The sequence below is a fragment of the Cyprinus carpio genome, chromosome B13 (genome assembly GCF_018340385.1).
Source record: "Cyprinus carpio isolate SPL01 chromosome B13, ASM1834038v1, whole genome shotgun sequence".
NCBI classification, from domain to species: domain Eukaryota; kingdom Metazoa; phylum Chordata; class Actinopteri; order Cypriniformes; family Cyprinidae; genus Cyprinus; species Cyprinus carpio.
The window spans coordinates 29,609,572-29,628,294 of NC_056609.1; the positions used below are offsets into that span (position 1 = coordinate 29,609,572).

The 18,723-nt window shown below is 32.2% G+C and overlaps 2 protein-coding genes across 2 annotated transcripts in view; one reads left to right on the forward strand and one right to left on the reverse strand.

Annotated features, from left to right (window-relative positions):
* nid1a (nidogen 1a) overlaps positions 1 to 5,529 on the reverse strand; it is a 32,442-nt gene extending 26,913 nt beyond the window's left edge. The window contains exon 1 of the mRNA XM_042737590.1: positions 5,244 to 5,529. Coding sequence (XP_042593524.1) covers positions 5,244 to 5,447 — 204 coding nt within the window. The 5' untranslated portion in view covers positions 5,448 to 5,529. The remainder of the gene's footprint in view (positions 1 to 5,243) is intronic.
* A 3,785-nt stretch (positions 5,530 to 9,314) lies between these two features.
* gpr137ba (G protein-coupled receptor 137Ba) lies at positions 9,315 to 18,722 on the forward strand. Its single transcript, XM_019107569.2, has 7 exons — positions 9,315 to 9,897; positions 12,101 to 12,150; positions 13,195 to 13,420; positions 14,447 to 14,596; positions 15,305 to 15,433; positions 15,869 to 15,990; positions 17,426 to 18,722. Exons 1-7 carry the CDS (start codon positions 9,547 to 9,549, stop codon positions 17,514 to 17,516), a joined length of 1,119 nt encoding a protein of 372 aa, XP_018963114.1. The 5' UTR covers positions 9,315 to 9,546; the 3' UTR covers positions 17,517 to 18,722.
* Position 18,723: the final 1 nt, after the last annotated feature.

Below are 18,723 nucleotides of genomic sequence, written 5' to 3' on the forward strand. Positions count from 1 at the left end.
AGATATTAGGTATTATAAGATATTATAAAAAAGCCTGTACAGATATTATGACCTCAAACTGACCCCCATTGGTGTCCATGCAATTTGCAAAAAAAAATCAACATTTTGATAAACACTAAAGAATGAGGAAAAAATAATGGAACCCTTTATAGTACCTTGTCAAACACTAAAATATGAAACACATGAGAAATATAAGACTCAAAGTTTACTGAAAATTAAGACTTGTTTTCTGAATCATCCGCTGAAAATGACTGTTTCTTCATCTAGAGTTTTTCACAGGAAAAAATCTGCCAAATGTTGTTTTTTCCATTGCTTTTTCGGATCTAAATAATTAGACTGTTTCAGCACTGAAAATAAATGTGAGAAACCCATTTCACCCTCACATACAGTTGCTGGTCATATAATTAGAATATCATCAAAAAGTTGATTTATTTCACTAATTACATTCAAAAAGTGAAACTTGTATATTATATTCATTCATTACACACAGACTGATATATTTCAAATGTTTATTTCTTTTAATTTTGATGATTATAACTAACAACTAAGGAAAATCCCAAATTCAGTATCTCAGAAAATTAGAATATTGTGAAAAGATTCAATATTGAAGACACCTGGTGCCACACTCTAATCAGCTAATTAACTCAAAACACCTGCAAAGCCTTTAAATGGTCTCTCAGTCTAGTTCTGTAGGCTACACAATCATGGGGAAGACTGCTGACTTGACAGTTGTCCAAAAGACGAGCATTGACACCTTGCACAAGGAGGGCAAGACACAAGAGGTCATTGCAAAAGAGGCTGGCTGTTCACAGAGCTCTGTGTCCAAGCACATTAATAGAGAGGCGAAGGGAAGGAAAAGATGTGGTAGAAAAAAGTGTACAAGCAATAGGGATAACCGTACCCTGGAGAGGATTGTGAAACAAAACCCATTCAAAAATGTGGGGGAGATTCACAAAGAGTGGACTGCAGCTGGAGTCAGTGCTTCAAGAACCACTACGCACAGAGGTATGCAAGACATGGGTTTCAGCTGTCGGATTCCTTGTGTCAAGCCACTCTTGAACAACAGACAGCATCAGAAGCGTCTCGTCTGGGCTAAAGACAAAAAGGACTGGACTGCTGCTGAGTGGTCCAAAGTTATGTTCTCTGATTAAAGTAAATTTTGCATTTCTTTTGGATATCAGGGTCCCAGAGTCTGGAGGAGGAGAGGCACACAATCCACGTTGCTTGAGGTCCAGTGTAAAGTTTTCACAGTCAGTGATGGTTTGGGGTGCCATGTCATCCGCTGGTGTTGGTCCACTGTGTTTTCTGAGGTCCAAGGTCAATGCAGCCGTATACTAGGAAGTTTTAGAGCACTTCATGCTTCCTGCTGCTTTATGGAGATGCAGATTTCATTTTCCAACAGGACTTGGCACCTGCACACAGTGCCAAAGCTTCCAGTACCTGGTTTAAGGACCATGGTATCCCTGTTCTTAACTGGCCAGCAAACTCGCCTGACCTTAACCCAATAGAAAATCTATGGGGTATTGTGAAGAGGAAGATGCGATATGCCAGACCCAAGAATGCATAAGAGCTGAAGGCCTCTATCAGAGCAACCTGGGCTCTCATAACACCTGAGCAGTGCCACAGACTGATCGACTCCATGCCACGCCGCATTGCTTCAGTAATTCAGGCAAAAGGAGCCCCAACTAAGTATTGAGTGCTGTACATGCTCATACTTTTCATGTTCATACTTTTCAGTTGGCCAAGATTTCTAAAAAATCCTTTCTTTGTATTGGTCTTAAGTAATATTCTAATTTTCTGAGATACTGAATTTGGGATTTTCCTTAGTTGTCAGTTATTGTGTACTAAATTAAAAGAAAATAAACATTTGAAATATATCAGTCTGTGTGTAATGAATGAATATAATATACAAGTTTCACTTTTTGAATGGAATTAGTGAAATAAATCAACTTTTTGATGATATTCTAATTATATGACCAGCACCTGTATATACAGTAAATGTATGTAAATAATATATATATTAGTGCTGTCAAACAATTCATCTCGATTAATCACATCCAAAATAAGTGTTTGTTTACATAATATATGAGTGTATACTATATATAAATACAAACACATGCATGTTTATATTTAAGAAAAATATGTTGTTTATATATTAAATATTTTTATATATAACATAAATAAAAGAATATGAATATATAAATGTATAAATTTAAATATTTTCAAAATATATACTGTGTGTGTGTATTTATATATACATAATAAATATATACACACACGTGTATGTATATATGCAACATTTATGTATATGTACAGTATATATGTATATATATGTGTATGTGTGTGTGAGTATATATATATATATATATATATATATTTTTTGTTTTTTTTTTGTGTGTGTGTGTGTGTGTGTGTGTGTGTGTGTGTGTGTGTGTGTGTGTGGGTGTGTGTGTGACCCCGGACCACAAAACAAGTCTTAAGTCTCTGGGGTATATTTGTAGCAATAGCCAAACATACATTGTATGGGTCAAAATTTATTGATTTTTTTTTTGACAAAAAACAATTCCATGAAGATATTTTGTAAATTTCCTACCATAAAGCTTATTGAGCAGTAAGCACACACAAACATATGTACATACTGTACATATATATATACACACACACACAGACACACACACACACATCCTACCATAAAGCTTATTAAGCATTTATATATATATATATTTTTTTATTTTTATATATATATATGGACACACACACACATACAGTGTTGGTGCAGCTAATTTTGCAAATAATAATATGTGCATCAAATTGGCCCCTAACACAACAGAAACACAATAATAACACAATAATAAGGGAATTCTTCAATTTCTCACATATTCATTAATAATAACTATAGGCTACATGTTTTCTGTTTTTACTCCAAACTTTAGAAATGATTTTTGCAAATTTGGTGTTTTTTTTTTTGTTTTTTTTTTTTTTTTTTTTTTTTTGGATGGAAAAATAGTTAGTAAATATTTATTTAAAAACAGAAGGGTTGTTTCATCTGAACAGTCCAGGATCTGATTCACCCAATCAATACGCACTTAAGCAGGAATGTGTCTGGAGTATTTCACAGCAGGAGTCTCTCAAAGTCAACATGAAAGCAAAACTGACACTATTTACCTCTGTGACAAACATTCCTGCTCTAATCGTTAATTAATGATTCATCAGAGCAATCAATCAATCAATCACTCACTTCTCTATGAATAAAATCAAGTTCTGTCTTGCATTTCTTTTCACCAAGAATAACAAAAAATGAAAAGGATTCATATACATTGATATCAATCATATGATTTTTTAAAAACAATGTTTTGCATGTTATGTCTTGAATTTATTTTGAATATGATTTATTTAGACTTAAATTGCCAAAACATCACACTCATCATGACTTTATTTGACAATAAACCAGCTCTCTGAAATATTCAAACCTAAATAACAATGTTGTTTCAAAACTCTTCATAAATCTGTTACTCAATTAGCACTGAGTGACAGCATTTCTATTTTAAGACAGTATAATGAGCTGTTTTGTCTGTGTTCATTCGATCAATCAGATGGGTGAGAAAACAGAGCAAAAACAAACTGCAAAACATCTGCATTATCAACATTATTAATCTTTTATAGCTGTTTACTGTAGAAAACACTCACTGACAGAGACTAATTTAGTTTTAGAAATATTGGCATTAAGCAGATTTTGGGAATTTCAGCTGGGAATCCTATTTAGACTCAGTAATAGGTTTCAGTAATTCATCCTAAACATACACACATATTTGCATGGATAAATGTTATAAAATAAGACCCAGCTAACAAAAATGAAAATGTTATTTCAAACTTCTTTCATTCAAAACTTGCAGTTTTTAAAATGTTAAAAAGTTTTTCTTGGTTATGTCAACATCGGAAGATAACATTAACGGAAACTTCAGTTTGATCATTCTGCAAACATTAAGGGAACGTTACTTCGGAATGTTTTCTGAACGCTCTGAAAAAGTAGTAATGTTTAAAAAAACAGACAAAGGTCCAACTAAAATGTTTCATGAATTATGCATTAATTGTGCTAATGTCTTGATAATGTTATTAAAGACCATTTAATTTTGAACGAATGTCCTATTAACATTACTGGAAGAATGTTTAATCATAACTTTGAGAAAACATTCCCTGTTATCACTGAATACTGTGTTTAGTTCATAAATACTATGAACTACTATATTTGAATGTATTTGTAGCACTGCTGACCTTTGGCATTACTGGGTTGACCTGCTAAAAATGATTTCAAAGTGTAACTATACTGATTTAATACATAGATATAGCTTATACCTAAAGATATTTTTAAATTGCATCATTATTCTAGACATGTACCATGTTAAGTTGCCCTTGAAGTGGGATAAATAAATATGAGTGTATGAATAAGGCAATTATTTTTTAACATTGTTTATATCAAAGTATGTTGTACTAAGGTCATCATATTACAGAAGTGAATGTATCTCAGTGTTGTATATCACCAGTGTTACTTTGTATTAGGTTACAAATTACAAGTTAACCTATTTAAAATGTAATAAGCAGTGTAACTATTTCAGTTAAAGTAATGTAACTGATTACATTTGATTACTTTTCTAAACTTCTAACAAATGTTTTCAACTGAGTCATTTTGAAACATGTAAAGCTCAACACTGATTAAAAAAAAATCTTTCATCACTTGAATTAGGACTATAATAATTGAATTTTAAAGCACAGCCACCTTTAAGACTTAAGCACCTCTTTTTACTTTGAGATACTTCCGAGTCAAATACACATTTAAAACCATAACAAGAAATAGTTTAATAGCCATGATTCTGTTTTTGAAATCAAATCTTCGCATAGCTATGAGAGGAAACACTGGCATCTAAAACTGTTCATCTTAAAAAATAAAGCATATACATAACCCCAAATAGAAAATTAAATATCTAATAAGCTTGTGTCCTAAATTCCTGAAATTTTGGTGTCTCATATTTTAGAGCATTCAGTGCGCATATCAAATCTGTATGTGTGTGAAAATATTCAGATGTAACCCTCTTTATAAGTAACTGAAATGTAATTCCACATTTTTTTCTCAGTAACTGTAACAGATTAGTTACATTTATTTTGCAATTAAATTACGCAGATCCGTGACATGTAACTAGCAGCTCCCCAGCACTGTAGCCTGTATCATTCACAGCTCACACACTCACGTAAATCTGGCTGAACTGTCCGCTGTAGAAAGTGACGGGCTTCTGCAGCGAGATCTCCTGAGTCTCGTCGCTGCCTTCATCCAGAGCCCGGTCTCCTGCGTTCCTCCCGAAGGGAAAGAGTTCCTCTCGAGTTATCCCGCTGACACACACTGACAGTCCCAACAATAAGATCCACACTGGCCATCTCTGCCCCTGCCGACCCATTTCCAGTCCAGAACCGAAGCTGAAGCTGAAGCTGCCTGAGACTCTCTGACTGACTGAAGAGCTGAAAGCCCGTTTGAACCTTTTAACCAGCAGCGCGCTGTGTTTCTGACCCTATTTTTTTGTGTGTGTGTGACAGCGCCATCTAGCCAGTTCTAGTCCAACAGAGGAGACCTGATTCAATTTTCTAAACACAATGCAGATGCACATAAAAGTGTATGTAAGCAAGAGATTAATGTCTCAATGCAGACAGCTATTTAATTTATTTTATTTTTTATTTTATTTTTAAATGCAATCAAATTAGTGCTCAAATAAAAATCATTCAGGTTTGAAAAGACAGATTTTTTACTTTAATTACATAACAGTTCACTTGTTATTACTTGCACTACTGTCTGTTCATCCAGAATACTGAGTAATCCATATGCACACTGAAATATTTTCTATGCACTTTTACTGTCCATTGCACTAGTGTAAATGATGTTCATATGTTCATAGTTTCTGCTTATAGTGTACATACACATTACATAATCCATCTGTATAGTATGTTTATAGTACATCTTTCTGTATATTTACTGTACATTTGTAACATATTGTAGACACTGTATATCCTGTACTTACTGCTTATTGCACTTCTGGTTAGATGCTAACTGCATTTCGTTGCCTTGTGCCTTACATGTGCAATGAGAATAAAGTTGAATCTAATCTAATAACCAAAAATATATGGCTGATTGAGAATGGCTGCTGATGTTACGTAATAGTTTACATGTAGCTTCGGTGTTCACTACATCCTTTTGATAGTATAATAACTGATCACCATCCAAAAGACCATCAGAGCATGACCTTTCTGGCACAATGTCTTTCCCTTTGAAGCTGCACAAGAACTGGCAATAATATCCTGAGTTAACTGTACTGTGTGCAAATGAACAATGACATGAGAAGAATGTGAGATTACAGTTCACCCTCAGTGGATAGGCTACATATGAATGCAAACTAATTGGATTGGATGGGTACTTTAGTTAATTAGGTGTTAGAGGTTAGTATTGTAGTCTAGTGGTGCTGTGATATTGAATAACAGCGCCATCTACTGCTCAACCACATCTCTACAACTAATCCGAACTCTCGAGAGAATTAATTTTTGAAATGTAAAGAGTTTAAAATGAGGTGGCAGACATGATGCAGAAATGCAATTCAAGTTTATATAAAATGGAATGAAATTCATTTTTTTCAGATTTTTCTCTATGAAGTGCATTTATCAATCATTTGTGCTTTTTGCAGAAACATTTAATTATAATGTTCAGTGTCTGAAGTGACACTTTGTATTTAATATTTTAAACATATTTAACTATATACTTAAATGTTAGACCATGATGGAAGAACGCATTATTTCCCAGAATCCTCTATTGTCTATAAATCAAACAACATTTAAAACTCAGTTAAAACTGAGTTTTACTCAGTTAAAACTCAACAGTTAAAACTCATTTATTCAGAACTGCTTATCTTCTATGATTACTTTGTGCACTCAAGTCCAGTATTCTTATTTTTTCTTATTTATTTATTATTATTGCTGTTTTTTATTGACTTTGTTATTTGCTGTTATTTTCTGTTTTAATATTGTTACTGTTGTTACTTGTTGTACAGTGACCTTGAGTGGTTTGAAAGGTGCCTCAAATAAAATGCATTATTATTATTAACATGATTCCCAGATTCCTGTATTGTATATTGATCTTATAACATAAGAAATCATCCGCTCTGGAACATTTTAGTTGTTATGTTGAACTAATGAAATTCCTCTGTTGAATGACTGTGCTGAACATCTTTAATTCCTCTTCCTGTCACTCCACTTCAGCTTCCTGTGTTGTGGCCTGAATTGAAAGGGAGCCAGTTTTTATTTAAAAGATACATTTAGTTCCCTAATAACCAACCAGGTCAAATGATTGCACTATTATTATTATTGCACTGATGACTGATTTGTCTCACAGCTGTCCTTTGCTGCCCCGTCTCAGGGTACGATGACAGCTCGACCTCTGACCTCTAGGCCAAGCTGCATTCATCACTGAATTTCTGACCTGTGAATGAGAACCTAGACTTCATCATCAATAATTCACAAATACAGTCCCAGACACAGAGAGGTTCTCATGGCTAGAGGAGGTCAGTCAAACAGAGTCTTCAGAGCAGAGATTTCATCAGGCTGTAATGAGCTTATAGTAATAACTGGACTGGCTAACACAAGCCTGAAGTCAAAAAGAGCCAACACAGACTGAATATTAATTCGTTTCCTCACTTGAATATTAATTAGTTACTTGATTTTGGCAAACTGACAAGAAACAAATATTCAGCATCTTAAATGAGCCTTTAAACATGACTGAAGCAGAAACATTTTAATAAAACTAAACCAAAAGGGTGATTCTGATATAATACTGTACATTTCTTCAGTCACAAACAGGTCAGACTGACCACTCTAGTGTAATGAAAATTAATTAATAAATATATACCTACATAAAAATTGCCCCTTGTTTATACAGTATAAAATTGCTTATAAAGACGTAACGTGTTTCATTATGTAAAGCAAATAATTTCCTTTACTGAATCTCTTTATGGTTCTAGACTATTCTATATTTTAGTAAGATGATTTACACAATGTTTATACAAATTTATACAACTTATACAATAGCTAAGATTTAGGTCCAACCAAAGGAACATGCAAATAAATCAATAAAAATAAATGCATATATGAAAATGAAAAAAAAAAAGTATTTATACTAATTCCAGGAATTATGATTAATGTCCTAATGATAGGAAAATGAAGGAAAGGAAATTTAAAAAAAAAAAAGAAGTGTATAAAAATTATAATAATTCTGAAAAAAATACAAAATTAAGATTTGGATCCCAACAAAGGGGAAAAAATCTGCAAATGTCCCTGGTTTACATGAAAAATATAAAACATTTTTTAATTAAATTAAATAAAAAATAAAAAAATTATATTTTAGCAAAAGGATTTATGCAATATTTATATAACTTAAACAGTACTCTTAATGACTTAGATCCAGCTGAAGGAAAATACAATTACACAAATGAAAAAAATATATGAATAAAAATTTAATTAATAAAACAGAGATTTATACTAATTATAATCAATTAGATAAAAGTAAATGAAAATGCAAAAAAGTGCAAAAAGTAAAGAAAACAAATGCACTTGCCCCTAGTTTATATGGAAAATGGAAAAAGAAAGAAATGAAACAGTATCCATACAGTATAAAGTTACCTGTAACCTGTGTTTCATTACGTAATGCAAAAAAACTGCTCTACTGAATCTTCAAGCTACACTCTTAAAAATAAAAGTGCTTCACGATGCTTTAGAAGAACCTTTTTTGTCTAAATAGTTCCATAAAGAACCTTAAACATCTGAAGAACCTTTCTGTGTCACGAAAGCTTCTTTGCTTTGCGAAAGAAGGTTCTTCAGATTATAAAAAGATAAGAAAGAGATGGTTCTTTAAAGAAGCTTTGCCTGAATGGTTTTTTGTGGAACCAAAAATGCTTCTTCTATGACATCGCTGTCAAGAACCTTTTGAAGCACCTTTATTTTTAAGAGTGTTACCTATAAAAATTCAGATTTGGTCCTACTTAAAGGGAAAAATGTTAGTTTACGGACAATAAAAAATAAAGAAATTAAAATGAAAATTGTCCCTGGCTTATACAGTATAAAGTTGCTTATATAAAGATGTAAACAGCCGTATATAGTGCAGAGAAAGCAGCAGAAGCATCCCGTGGGAGTCTGCCAGTGCTGGGAAGCTGAGCGCAGGGTTAAAGGTGCACTAAAGCACGTCAACACCGCGTCAGAGGGGCTGTCCTTCCTCCTCCTCCTCCCTCTGCTTTCACTGTCCGCTGCACAATGCTCTTCCTGCAGCTGAATGCGGCTCTTTCTTTTCCTCTTTCTCCCTCGTTTCCTTCCCCTAAACCCTCGGCTGCTCTCAGACGCTGGTTTTCTCCAGCAGAATCAGGGCTGTGGTGATTTTCAGACGTGAAGGAGGAGCAGCAGAAGCCTCTGGAGGAGGAAAGGCCCCTTCTAGACTTCCATCTCCAGGCAGCGGGAGGAAACAGAGTCATGGAGAGCGACTCGCTCCCTCCTCCGCCGACCTTCAGCCCGGCCGTGCCTCCCTTCGTCAAGCTGGGGCTGACGGTGGCCTACACCATCTTCTACTCTCTGCTCTTCGTGTTCGTGTACGTGCAGCTCTGGCTGGTGCTGCGATACCGACACAAGCGCTTCAGCTACCAGACGGTGTTTCTGTTCTTGTGTCTGCTGTGGGCGGCTCTGCGAGCGCTGCTCTTCTCCTTTTATTTCAGAGACTGCGTGACCGCAAACACACTCGGACCCTTGGCTTTCTGGCTGCTCTACTGTTTCCCAGTCTGCCTGCAGTTCTTCACCCTCAGCCTCATGAATCTGTACTTCGCACAGGTGAGTCTGACACCTTTGCACAGAGACAGTAAAATCTGGTTTTAGGACTACAGGTCACATGTACGTTTATGAGAGCAGAATACAAACAAAAAAGTATTTTGGACATTAAAATGTAAGCAGGAGGAGATATTCTGTCCATTCTCCTCTGTCTTTATATTTGGAAGCAAGGACGTTTCCATTAATAAAGACAGTATATAATATAATAAGCAAGCATCCTTATATAATAAGATATTTCCTGGTTTTAAGCATATTTCATTATGCATAAATGCATATTTAATTCCAAGGAGAAACTGTCTTTTTTTCACCAAAATATATTAACTTTACTGAAAAAAATGATTCATTGAATTTACTAATTTGTTTAAGGTAAGTGGTTGCAATCAATTTATTTTAGCTACATTTTAATAAACAAATTTAGTTGACTAACTTTTAACATTTTTTTATTTAAATGTGGCTAAAATAAATTGTTTGCAACTACTTACCTTAAAAAAAATAAATTAAAAAAAATAAGTATCAACTTTCCTTTTTGGCTGATGTCAGTCCCTTTTATTTATCCAGCCACCTCCAGTGGTACTTTAATATCACTGATATACCATTATAGCTTTTGTTAATATTATAAATTAGATTTTATTTTTTTTATGTTGTTTTTCTTTTAATTTTATTTAAAGTTTTGGTAATTCTGTTATTTTAGTATTACTGGTATGTCATTATGGTTTTTGTTAATATTTCGAATTAGATTATTATTATATTATTTTAATTTTATTTTTAATTTTACTTAAAGTTTAATAATACATATTTAAAATTTAATTATTAAACTATAATTATTTAAATAATTCAGATTTAGTTATTTTTTTATTATTGTTAAACAATTACAGTTTTTGTTAATGTTTTAAATTATATTAAATTTTTAAAAAATATATATATATATTTATTATAATTTAGTTCTTTTTATTTTAGTTTTATTGGTATACCATTGTAGCGTTTATTAATGTTTTATATTTGATTTTGTTTTTATATTTCCTGTATCATTTACATTTTTTATTATTTTAAAGTAATTTTGTTGTGTTTTTATTACATTTTAGTTTTAGTTATTACCTCACCTTAAACTAAACAAGAGAATAAGAAATATTGCCTCGTAAGCTGAAATATTTAAATAAATATTTTATTTCATTTTTAGTTAATGTTTATTTTATTTTAAGTAATAAAAATGTTTTTTTTATTATTATTAATATTATTTTAGTTTTAGTTAACAATAATAATTCTGGTCACCTCTTTATACAGAAATCCTTCACCATCCAATCAATATCTGATGGGAAAAAATAAAAAATATATGTAAATCAGATTTATCTCATTAGTCCAACCATAGATCTTTCATGCAAAAAGCATCTTGATCTTTCAGAGTGTATATTGTATATCCTCACAATGCGTATTGTTTCAAAGCAGAGATATTGCAGTATAGAACTATTCTTCCTGTTTTATTATGATCAGAGCTGCATATGTAAATGAATCATATGTGTGGGAGTACAGTGCGAGCTAAAAAAGAGAACTGAAATCATTCACTGCGGTCTGAAGCGTTGACACTACACTATAAAAACACTACAGGAAAAAGCTGTGAATTATTAACTGTAAATCACCATATCTACCATATACATACAGTACAATAATCAACTGATTTATAATTATCACGATAATTATTTTAAATGCACAACAAGCACAAGAGCGTGTCCACATACTTTTGTCATTTAGTGTACAGTACTGTATATATGCTTAAGAACTGTAAATTGTGCATTTTTTTAAATAGATTAGTGCAAGTTTTTTTTTTATTGTAGAATGAACTGGATTTTTTAGTTTAGTTTTATTCAAGCTTTCTCTCACACTAACGTCGTTTGTAAAGGCCAGATCAGGTTGAAATAGCTCAGTAAGGTAACTTTTTACAGTACATGACACTGTTTAGTCCCCCAGATGTGCCTGAATCAGATCTTATGTAATATTTCTGAATATGCTGATACTGTATGTCAGTGCAATGTTTCAGATGGAGGTGAGCAGTAAAGCACTTGCTTGTTTCTGCTATGACCAACATGCTTTGACAAAGGAACTGGAGACTTTTATGATCCTGAATGTGTCATTCTCTGTTTAATAAGTCATGAGCTCAAATGCTTCATGCATGCAATATTTACAGTAACTTACAGCTTGTTTTCTGGTACAGGTCATTTTCAAGGCGAAGTCTAAATATTCACCAGAACTTCAGAAGTACAGGTGAATATGGATCCAAAAACTCTCATCTGAAACTTATGTATTTGTACTTTTAAAAATACATTTTGTTTATCATTTTTAATAACTTTTCCTAAACTTTGGAATAATGTACCTCAAAATCTATCCAGATTTTTAAACATCACTTATTTTACAAAAGTTTTGTTTTTACTTCTGTATTCTTTGTTTTTGCTTAGACCATGTATTTGTTTTATTTATTATGTATTATGTATTTGTTAAGCGACCTTGAGGTCCTGAAAGCAGCTATACAAAATAAACTTTTTTTTATTTTAATTAATGATATCTGATTATTAAAATCATGTAGAAAAAATAAGCAATTTTTATTATAATCGAAATTATATTATTAATATAATTAATATATAATATATAATTATATATTAAATAAGTATCACTGAGATATCATTATAGTTATTATTAATATTTTAAATAAGATTTTTTTTTATATATATTTTCTGTTTTCAGTTTAATTTAATGTCAAGTTTGTAACTTTGTTTTGTCATTTTTAGTAGTTTTTCATATATATTTATTGTACTTATTTTTTTTATTTAAGTTTTAATCTAATTTCAGTCTAATAAAAAATATTTTTAAAATAAATACTATAGTTTAAAACTTTTTTGTTAGCTTTTTATAATATACTGCTTATGTGCTTTTATAATATAATATATTATATATATAGATAGATAGATAGATAAAGCAGAATATTATTTATATATATATATATATATATATATAAATATATATATATTATATATATGATATATATATATATATATATATATATATATATATATATATATATATATAGTACTTTTTTTTTTTTTCAGTTTTAGTTTTTATTTTAGTATGTCATGTTGAACCAAATTAAAACAAGAAATTATTTGACTTTATTTCCATTAATGTTTATTTTATTTCAAGCAATGCAAATGTTTATGGTTTTAACTCTAGCTGCAGTTTTAGTTTTAGTCAACTACAGTAACCTGGCAGCATGCTGTAATAATGCGCCAGCTTCACTCTGTCGTGTCTCGTCAGGCTGCCGCTGTACCTGCTCTTCCTGTGCATCAGCATCATCTTCCTGCTGGTGAACCTGACCTGTGCTCTGCTGGTGAAGATGCAGACGAAGGCCGACACAGAGACTGTAGTGCTGGTGCGTGTGGCCATCAACGACACGCTGTTCGTCCTCTGCGCCGTCTCTCTCTCTCTGTGTCTCTATAAGATCGCCAAGATGTCTCTGGCCAACATCTACCTGGAGTCCAAGGTAACAAAGACCAATTAAAGCAGATGAAACACTGTACAGCAAGATTAAATACAATATAAACATACTACAATATATACAGGAGAATTCATTCAGTTTAGATCGTAACTTCAGAAAAAATAATTCATGGTTTTATTATAGCAAAAGTGTAGTAACCATTGTTTTTTTGTGATTAATTTTTGTTAGAGATGTGTTGCTAGGTTTAAAAAAAAGTATCTAGCAGGAAACACAATTAATACTATAATAATACTACTAACTATATTCTCTTTTGATTAGTCAAACAATAAAAGGAAAAGATCTTTAAAACCGAGAGAAAAGTCACTGGCAAACAAGTAAATGAATCTTCCTCAGAACAGACCAATTAAAAAAGCAGCTCACTTCAAGGTCTGACGTATATTATAATTTTCGTCCATAAGCTTTTCGTGGAGTTTGGATGAACTCATTAATCTGTTGCCTGAGCTCTTCATATTTAGGGAGAGAACTATTTAGTTTCCAAAGCTGGACGTCGCTTTTTATGATTTAATATAGATTTTAAAAATAGATACTAAAATAACGCTGTTGCCAAGGCAACCTTTCATTTTCATTTAATTTCAGATGAAACACTAAAAATAAATAAACTCAAATTAATAAAAATTCTAAAATTTAAAGAAAATTACAAAAACACTAAATTACCAAAAGTTTAACTAAAATTAAATTGAAAACAGAAATAAATAAAAATTAAACCCAATTCAAAATATTAACAAAGAGTGTATGTGATACTAAAATAACACTGATGCATATTTTTATTAATCCATTAAAACAGACAAACATATTGCATACAGGGTTGCAAGGCACATTATCAAACATCAAACCAGTTTTAAACTTTATTCAGTTTATTCTTTCACTCTCATGTCTGTAAATGTAAAACAAGTTTAGTTCATAGTTTTATTTAAGAATTTAAACACCCATGGAGTGGAATAACGTCACTGTAAAATGAACTGGATGGTGTTTCATACCAGAATTGAATCAGGGCTGGTCTTTTGTGTCCAGGGAACGTCCGTGTGTCAGGTGACTTTAATCGGAGCGACGGTGATCCTGCTGTACTCGTCCCGTGCGTGTTATAACCTCGTGGTGCTGGCACTCGCCAAAGTCAAGAGCATCAACTCATTCGACTACGACTGGTACAACGTGTCAGACCAGGTATGTTCAGTGCAATTGTTTTGATAGAGTGAACACGATACAGTTTCAGTTTCAACATGATTTGTTCTTCAGATGTTCCTCTTTAAAATAAAAAAGGTATCATCTACTGTACATGCAAAGTGACCCATATTTGGTTTTTGACCACTGAAAAATGTGTACAATTTACCACACTGAGATCAACATACTGTATCTCTGGATTTGAACCATGTGAAGCCTTATAAATGAAGAGACTAAAAGAAAAGTTTTGTGAAAAAAACAATACATAAGATTACTTCTTGAGATACAGGTATGCAAACTTTGTGGAAAAAAAACAGTCACCATTGGCATATAATTCAACAAAGATTTCTAAAATCAACAGATTTTGTGTATTAAAATAATAATGATGCTGCCATCTTTCTAAAGTCATTTTTACGCTCCGGTGATTAGGCTCTAAATTGTCAAATTTGGTCACTTTTTGGTCACCTTCGTCTATAAAATAGTGGATTATTCAGTTAATATTCATCCATGGCTTTTAATATTATGGCTTTCAGTACTATTCATATTTGTCTTTCTTCAGAAAGATATGAAAAAGAGCAAACGTCTGAGTTTGGGAAGTTTTTGAAATTTGGTTGATTTGACAGAATGAGCCTTTTAGTATTTGTAGTATGTCTTGATGAATTTGGTCATTTTGCTGATTTCTGCAACCGCTGAAATATTTTTATTCTCCAGGCAGATCTGAAGTCGACGTTGGGCGACGCTGGGTATGTGGTTTTCGGGGTGATCCTGTTTGTTTGGGAGCTGCTGCCCACTTCACTGGTGGTCTTCATTTTCAGAGTCCGTAAGCCGGCTCAGGATCGAGTACGAGATTTATCATCTTTTAATGGACTTCCCAGTTCTTCACATACAATATCAAATTACCATTCGAAAGTTAGGGGTCAATAAAAAAGTAATACTTTTATTCATCAAGGATGACAATAAAGATAATCTTACAAAAGAAAGATTTCGAAGGATCATGTGCCACTGAAGACTGAAGTAATGATGCTGAAAATGCAGATTTTATCACAGGAATAAATTACATTTTATTTTATGTTATATTCAAAGAGAAAAGAGATTTTTTATTTTGTAAATATGTGTGAGTTTTTTTTTTGTTTTTTTATATAATTTTTGTGGAGTTTTTGTGCGGATTTTAAAAACACAAACATAAAAAAAATCATACCGACCCCAAACTTTTGAACGGTACGTAATACATAATATCAACAATATAACGCTGAAGCCTCTCTCTTTGGCTTGTAGAGTGTGTCAGTGATCCCCGGCCACATGTTCTCATCTAGAGCTTATTTCTTTGACAACCCACGGCGTTACGACAGCGATGATGATCTCGCGTGGAGTATCATCCCACAGAACATTCAAGCCAGGTACAGCAGAATGATGTATAATGAACATATGTGACCCTAGAGCACAAAAGCAGTCTTAAGTCTCTGGGATATATTTATAGCAATAGCCAACAATACATTGTATGGGTCAAAATTATAGATTTTTCTTTCATGCCAAAAATCATTGGGATATTAAGTAAAGATCATGTTCCATGAAGATATTTAGTACATTTCCTACCGTAAATATATCAAAACTTAATTTTTGATTAGTAATATGCATTGCTAAGAACTTCATTTGAAGAACTTTAAAGATGATTTTCTCAATATTTAGATTTTTTTTTGCTCCCTCAGATTCCAGATTTCAAAATAGTTGTATCTCAGACAAATATTGTCCTCCTAACAAACCACACATCAATGGAGAGATGATTTATTCAGCTTTCAGATGATGTATAAATCTCAATTTTGAGAAATTGACCCTTATGACTGGTTTTGTGGTCCAGGGTCACAAATAATGAATCACAATATATAATAATCTGCTCCATGCTTTCTTTTGTCTGATGGATAGTTTAGAGGTTTCCAGTAACATCCAGCTTCAGCTGGTGCTTCACTCTCTTTTTGTTGAAAATCTTGACTGATTTTATGTAAGAATAACTAGTCATATTTCCAGGTGATCACTCACTGGACTGAAGCAACTTATCTTAACTTGATTATTAAGTGTATGTAATACCAGACATCATTTTTTTTTTAGAAAAAAAAAAGTGTTAAAATGTATCTAATATGATAAATCATATTGTTTGTTTGAGAAGGATTCAAAATTTAGAATATTTACTGTACTTTCCATATTGCATATTCTTTTTATTATTGTCAACAATTAATATACATATATGTGACCCTGGACCACAAAACTGGACCAGTCTTAAGTGTAAATTTTTTGAATTGAGATTTATACATCATCTGGATCAAGCTGAATAAATAATCTCTCCATTGATGTATGGTTTGTTAGAAGGACAATATTTGTCTGAGATACAGCTATTTGAAAATCTGGAATCTGAGAGTGCAAAAAAAAAAAATCGAAATATTGAGAAAATCATCTTTAAAGTTGTTCAAATGAATTCTTAACAATGCACATTACTAATCAAAAATTAAGTTTTGATATATTTACCAGTAGGAAATTTACTAAATATCTTCATGGAACATGATCTTTACTTAATATCCGAATGATTTTTGGCATAAAAGAAAAACCTATAATTTTGACTCAAACAATGTGAATAATAATATTTTTGGCTACTGCTACAAATGTACCCCAGAGACTTAAAACTGCTTTTGTGGTCCAGGGTCACATGTTTACATGAAATATACATGAATAATACATACTTCAGCTTTCAGTTTTTCAGTGGAGAGCTGCATCACTCTAAATCAGACTGATGTAAGACCTGACCAGAACTGTTTGAGTAATTGCTGTTGCTTTGGTTCACAGTCTCACGCCGGACAGTTATGATTGGGGTTTCACTGCATACGTCGAAGGTGAAGAGTCTCATCTAGCGCCGGAGGAGCTGAATCCCTACTAAAACATTCCTAATGAGGAGTGCTATTATTTTGCACATTCCCCATCACTGATGGGAAATATTACATACCACGGATGTCTTTACCGCTATTTATTACGGTATTTCAATTTGATACGACAGCACGGCTCTGGAAGCAAAACCACCAATCATTTTCTCCAAAAATAAATAGATTCTTACCAATAATGTGTGAAATATTAATAAGTAAATGTGATTTCAAATACACTACCCAGAGATCAATCAGAGAAATCACTGTTGCACTCAATCCCATGATTCATTGCAAATTAATGAATCGAGTTTGCCTCCCTGTATTCTACATAGTAATACTTGTATATTTAAATATTTGCATTTATATTTAATATTTGTATTTTGTATTCAAATATTTTTATTTAAACATAATGACTACGTCATTCGTTTTATAATATACAGCTGTGCTTTTGATTTAATTATTTGCAATGCATCATGGGAAGAGTAGTTCATTGCCTCATTAAAGAAATTGAGTATGATTTCTTGTACAAACACAAAATGAAATCCCTGTGGAGAAAATGAATGGGGAAAATATTTCCAAAATCAGTGCCGTTCGTTGTCATGTTCATTTCTTTAAACTTGTAGGCCAGTAGTTCTCATTTCAGATGTACAAAAAATTATTCTGTAAAAGCTATATTTCTGAGTTTGCACTGTCAATTATATAAGGAAGAATATATATGAATTAATATATTAAGTATACTAGATAAGTATGCTAATATTCCACTGTGTGAAACATAGTTTTTGTTGCAATTTTTGTATTGCTGCTCCATAAACAAAATCATTATCTTTATTTCAGTTCTGTTCAGATTCGGACACAAACCTGTTTAACAAAACCAAAAGAAGGAAATTATTAATTTCCATATATTTACTTGGCCTGAACTGTGAAAATGTTATTGACACTCTCCCATTGAGAATTTCTATTTTTGGAGACATTTTTTGTTTATAGACAACTGCAATATAATGCATTAACAGAATGATCACTATAGACAAAATAGACCAAAAAATATATATATATATTTTGAAATGTTGAGAAGTGAATGAAGGGGTTTGGTTTGTTGTCCGTTGTTTTTTATAAATGCATTTTTAGTGTTTGATTGTACAGTTTGTAGCTTTTGCACTTTGTAAGACTTTGTCTGACTTTGTTTTCTACATTAATAAAAATTCTCTATATTAAAGACACTGAGAT

Bases quoted from the DNA above. Each gene is read 5' to 3' on its own strand.
- gpr137ba (XM_019107569.2), top strand. From the start codon at position 9,547: ATGGAGAGCGACTCGCTCCCTCCTCCGCCGACCTTCAGCCCGGCCGTG. The intron at 9,898-12,100 runs GTGAGTCTGACA...TTTCTGGTACAG, and splicing joins TGAATCTGTACTTCGCACAG to GTCATTTTCAAGGCGAAGTC. The intron at 15,991-17,425 runs GTACAGCAGAAT...TTTGGTTCACAG, and splicing joins CCACAGAACATTCAAGCCAG to TCTCACGCCGGACAGTTATG.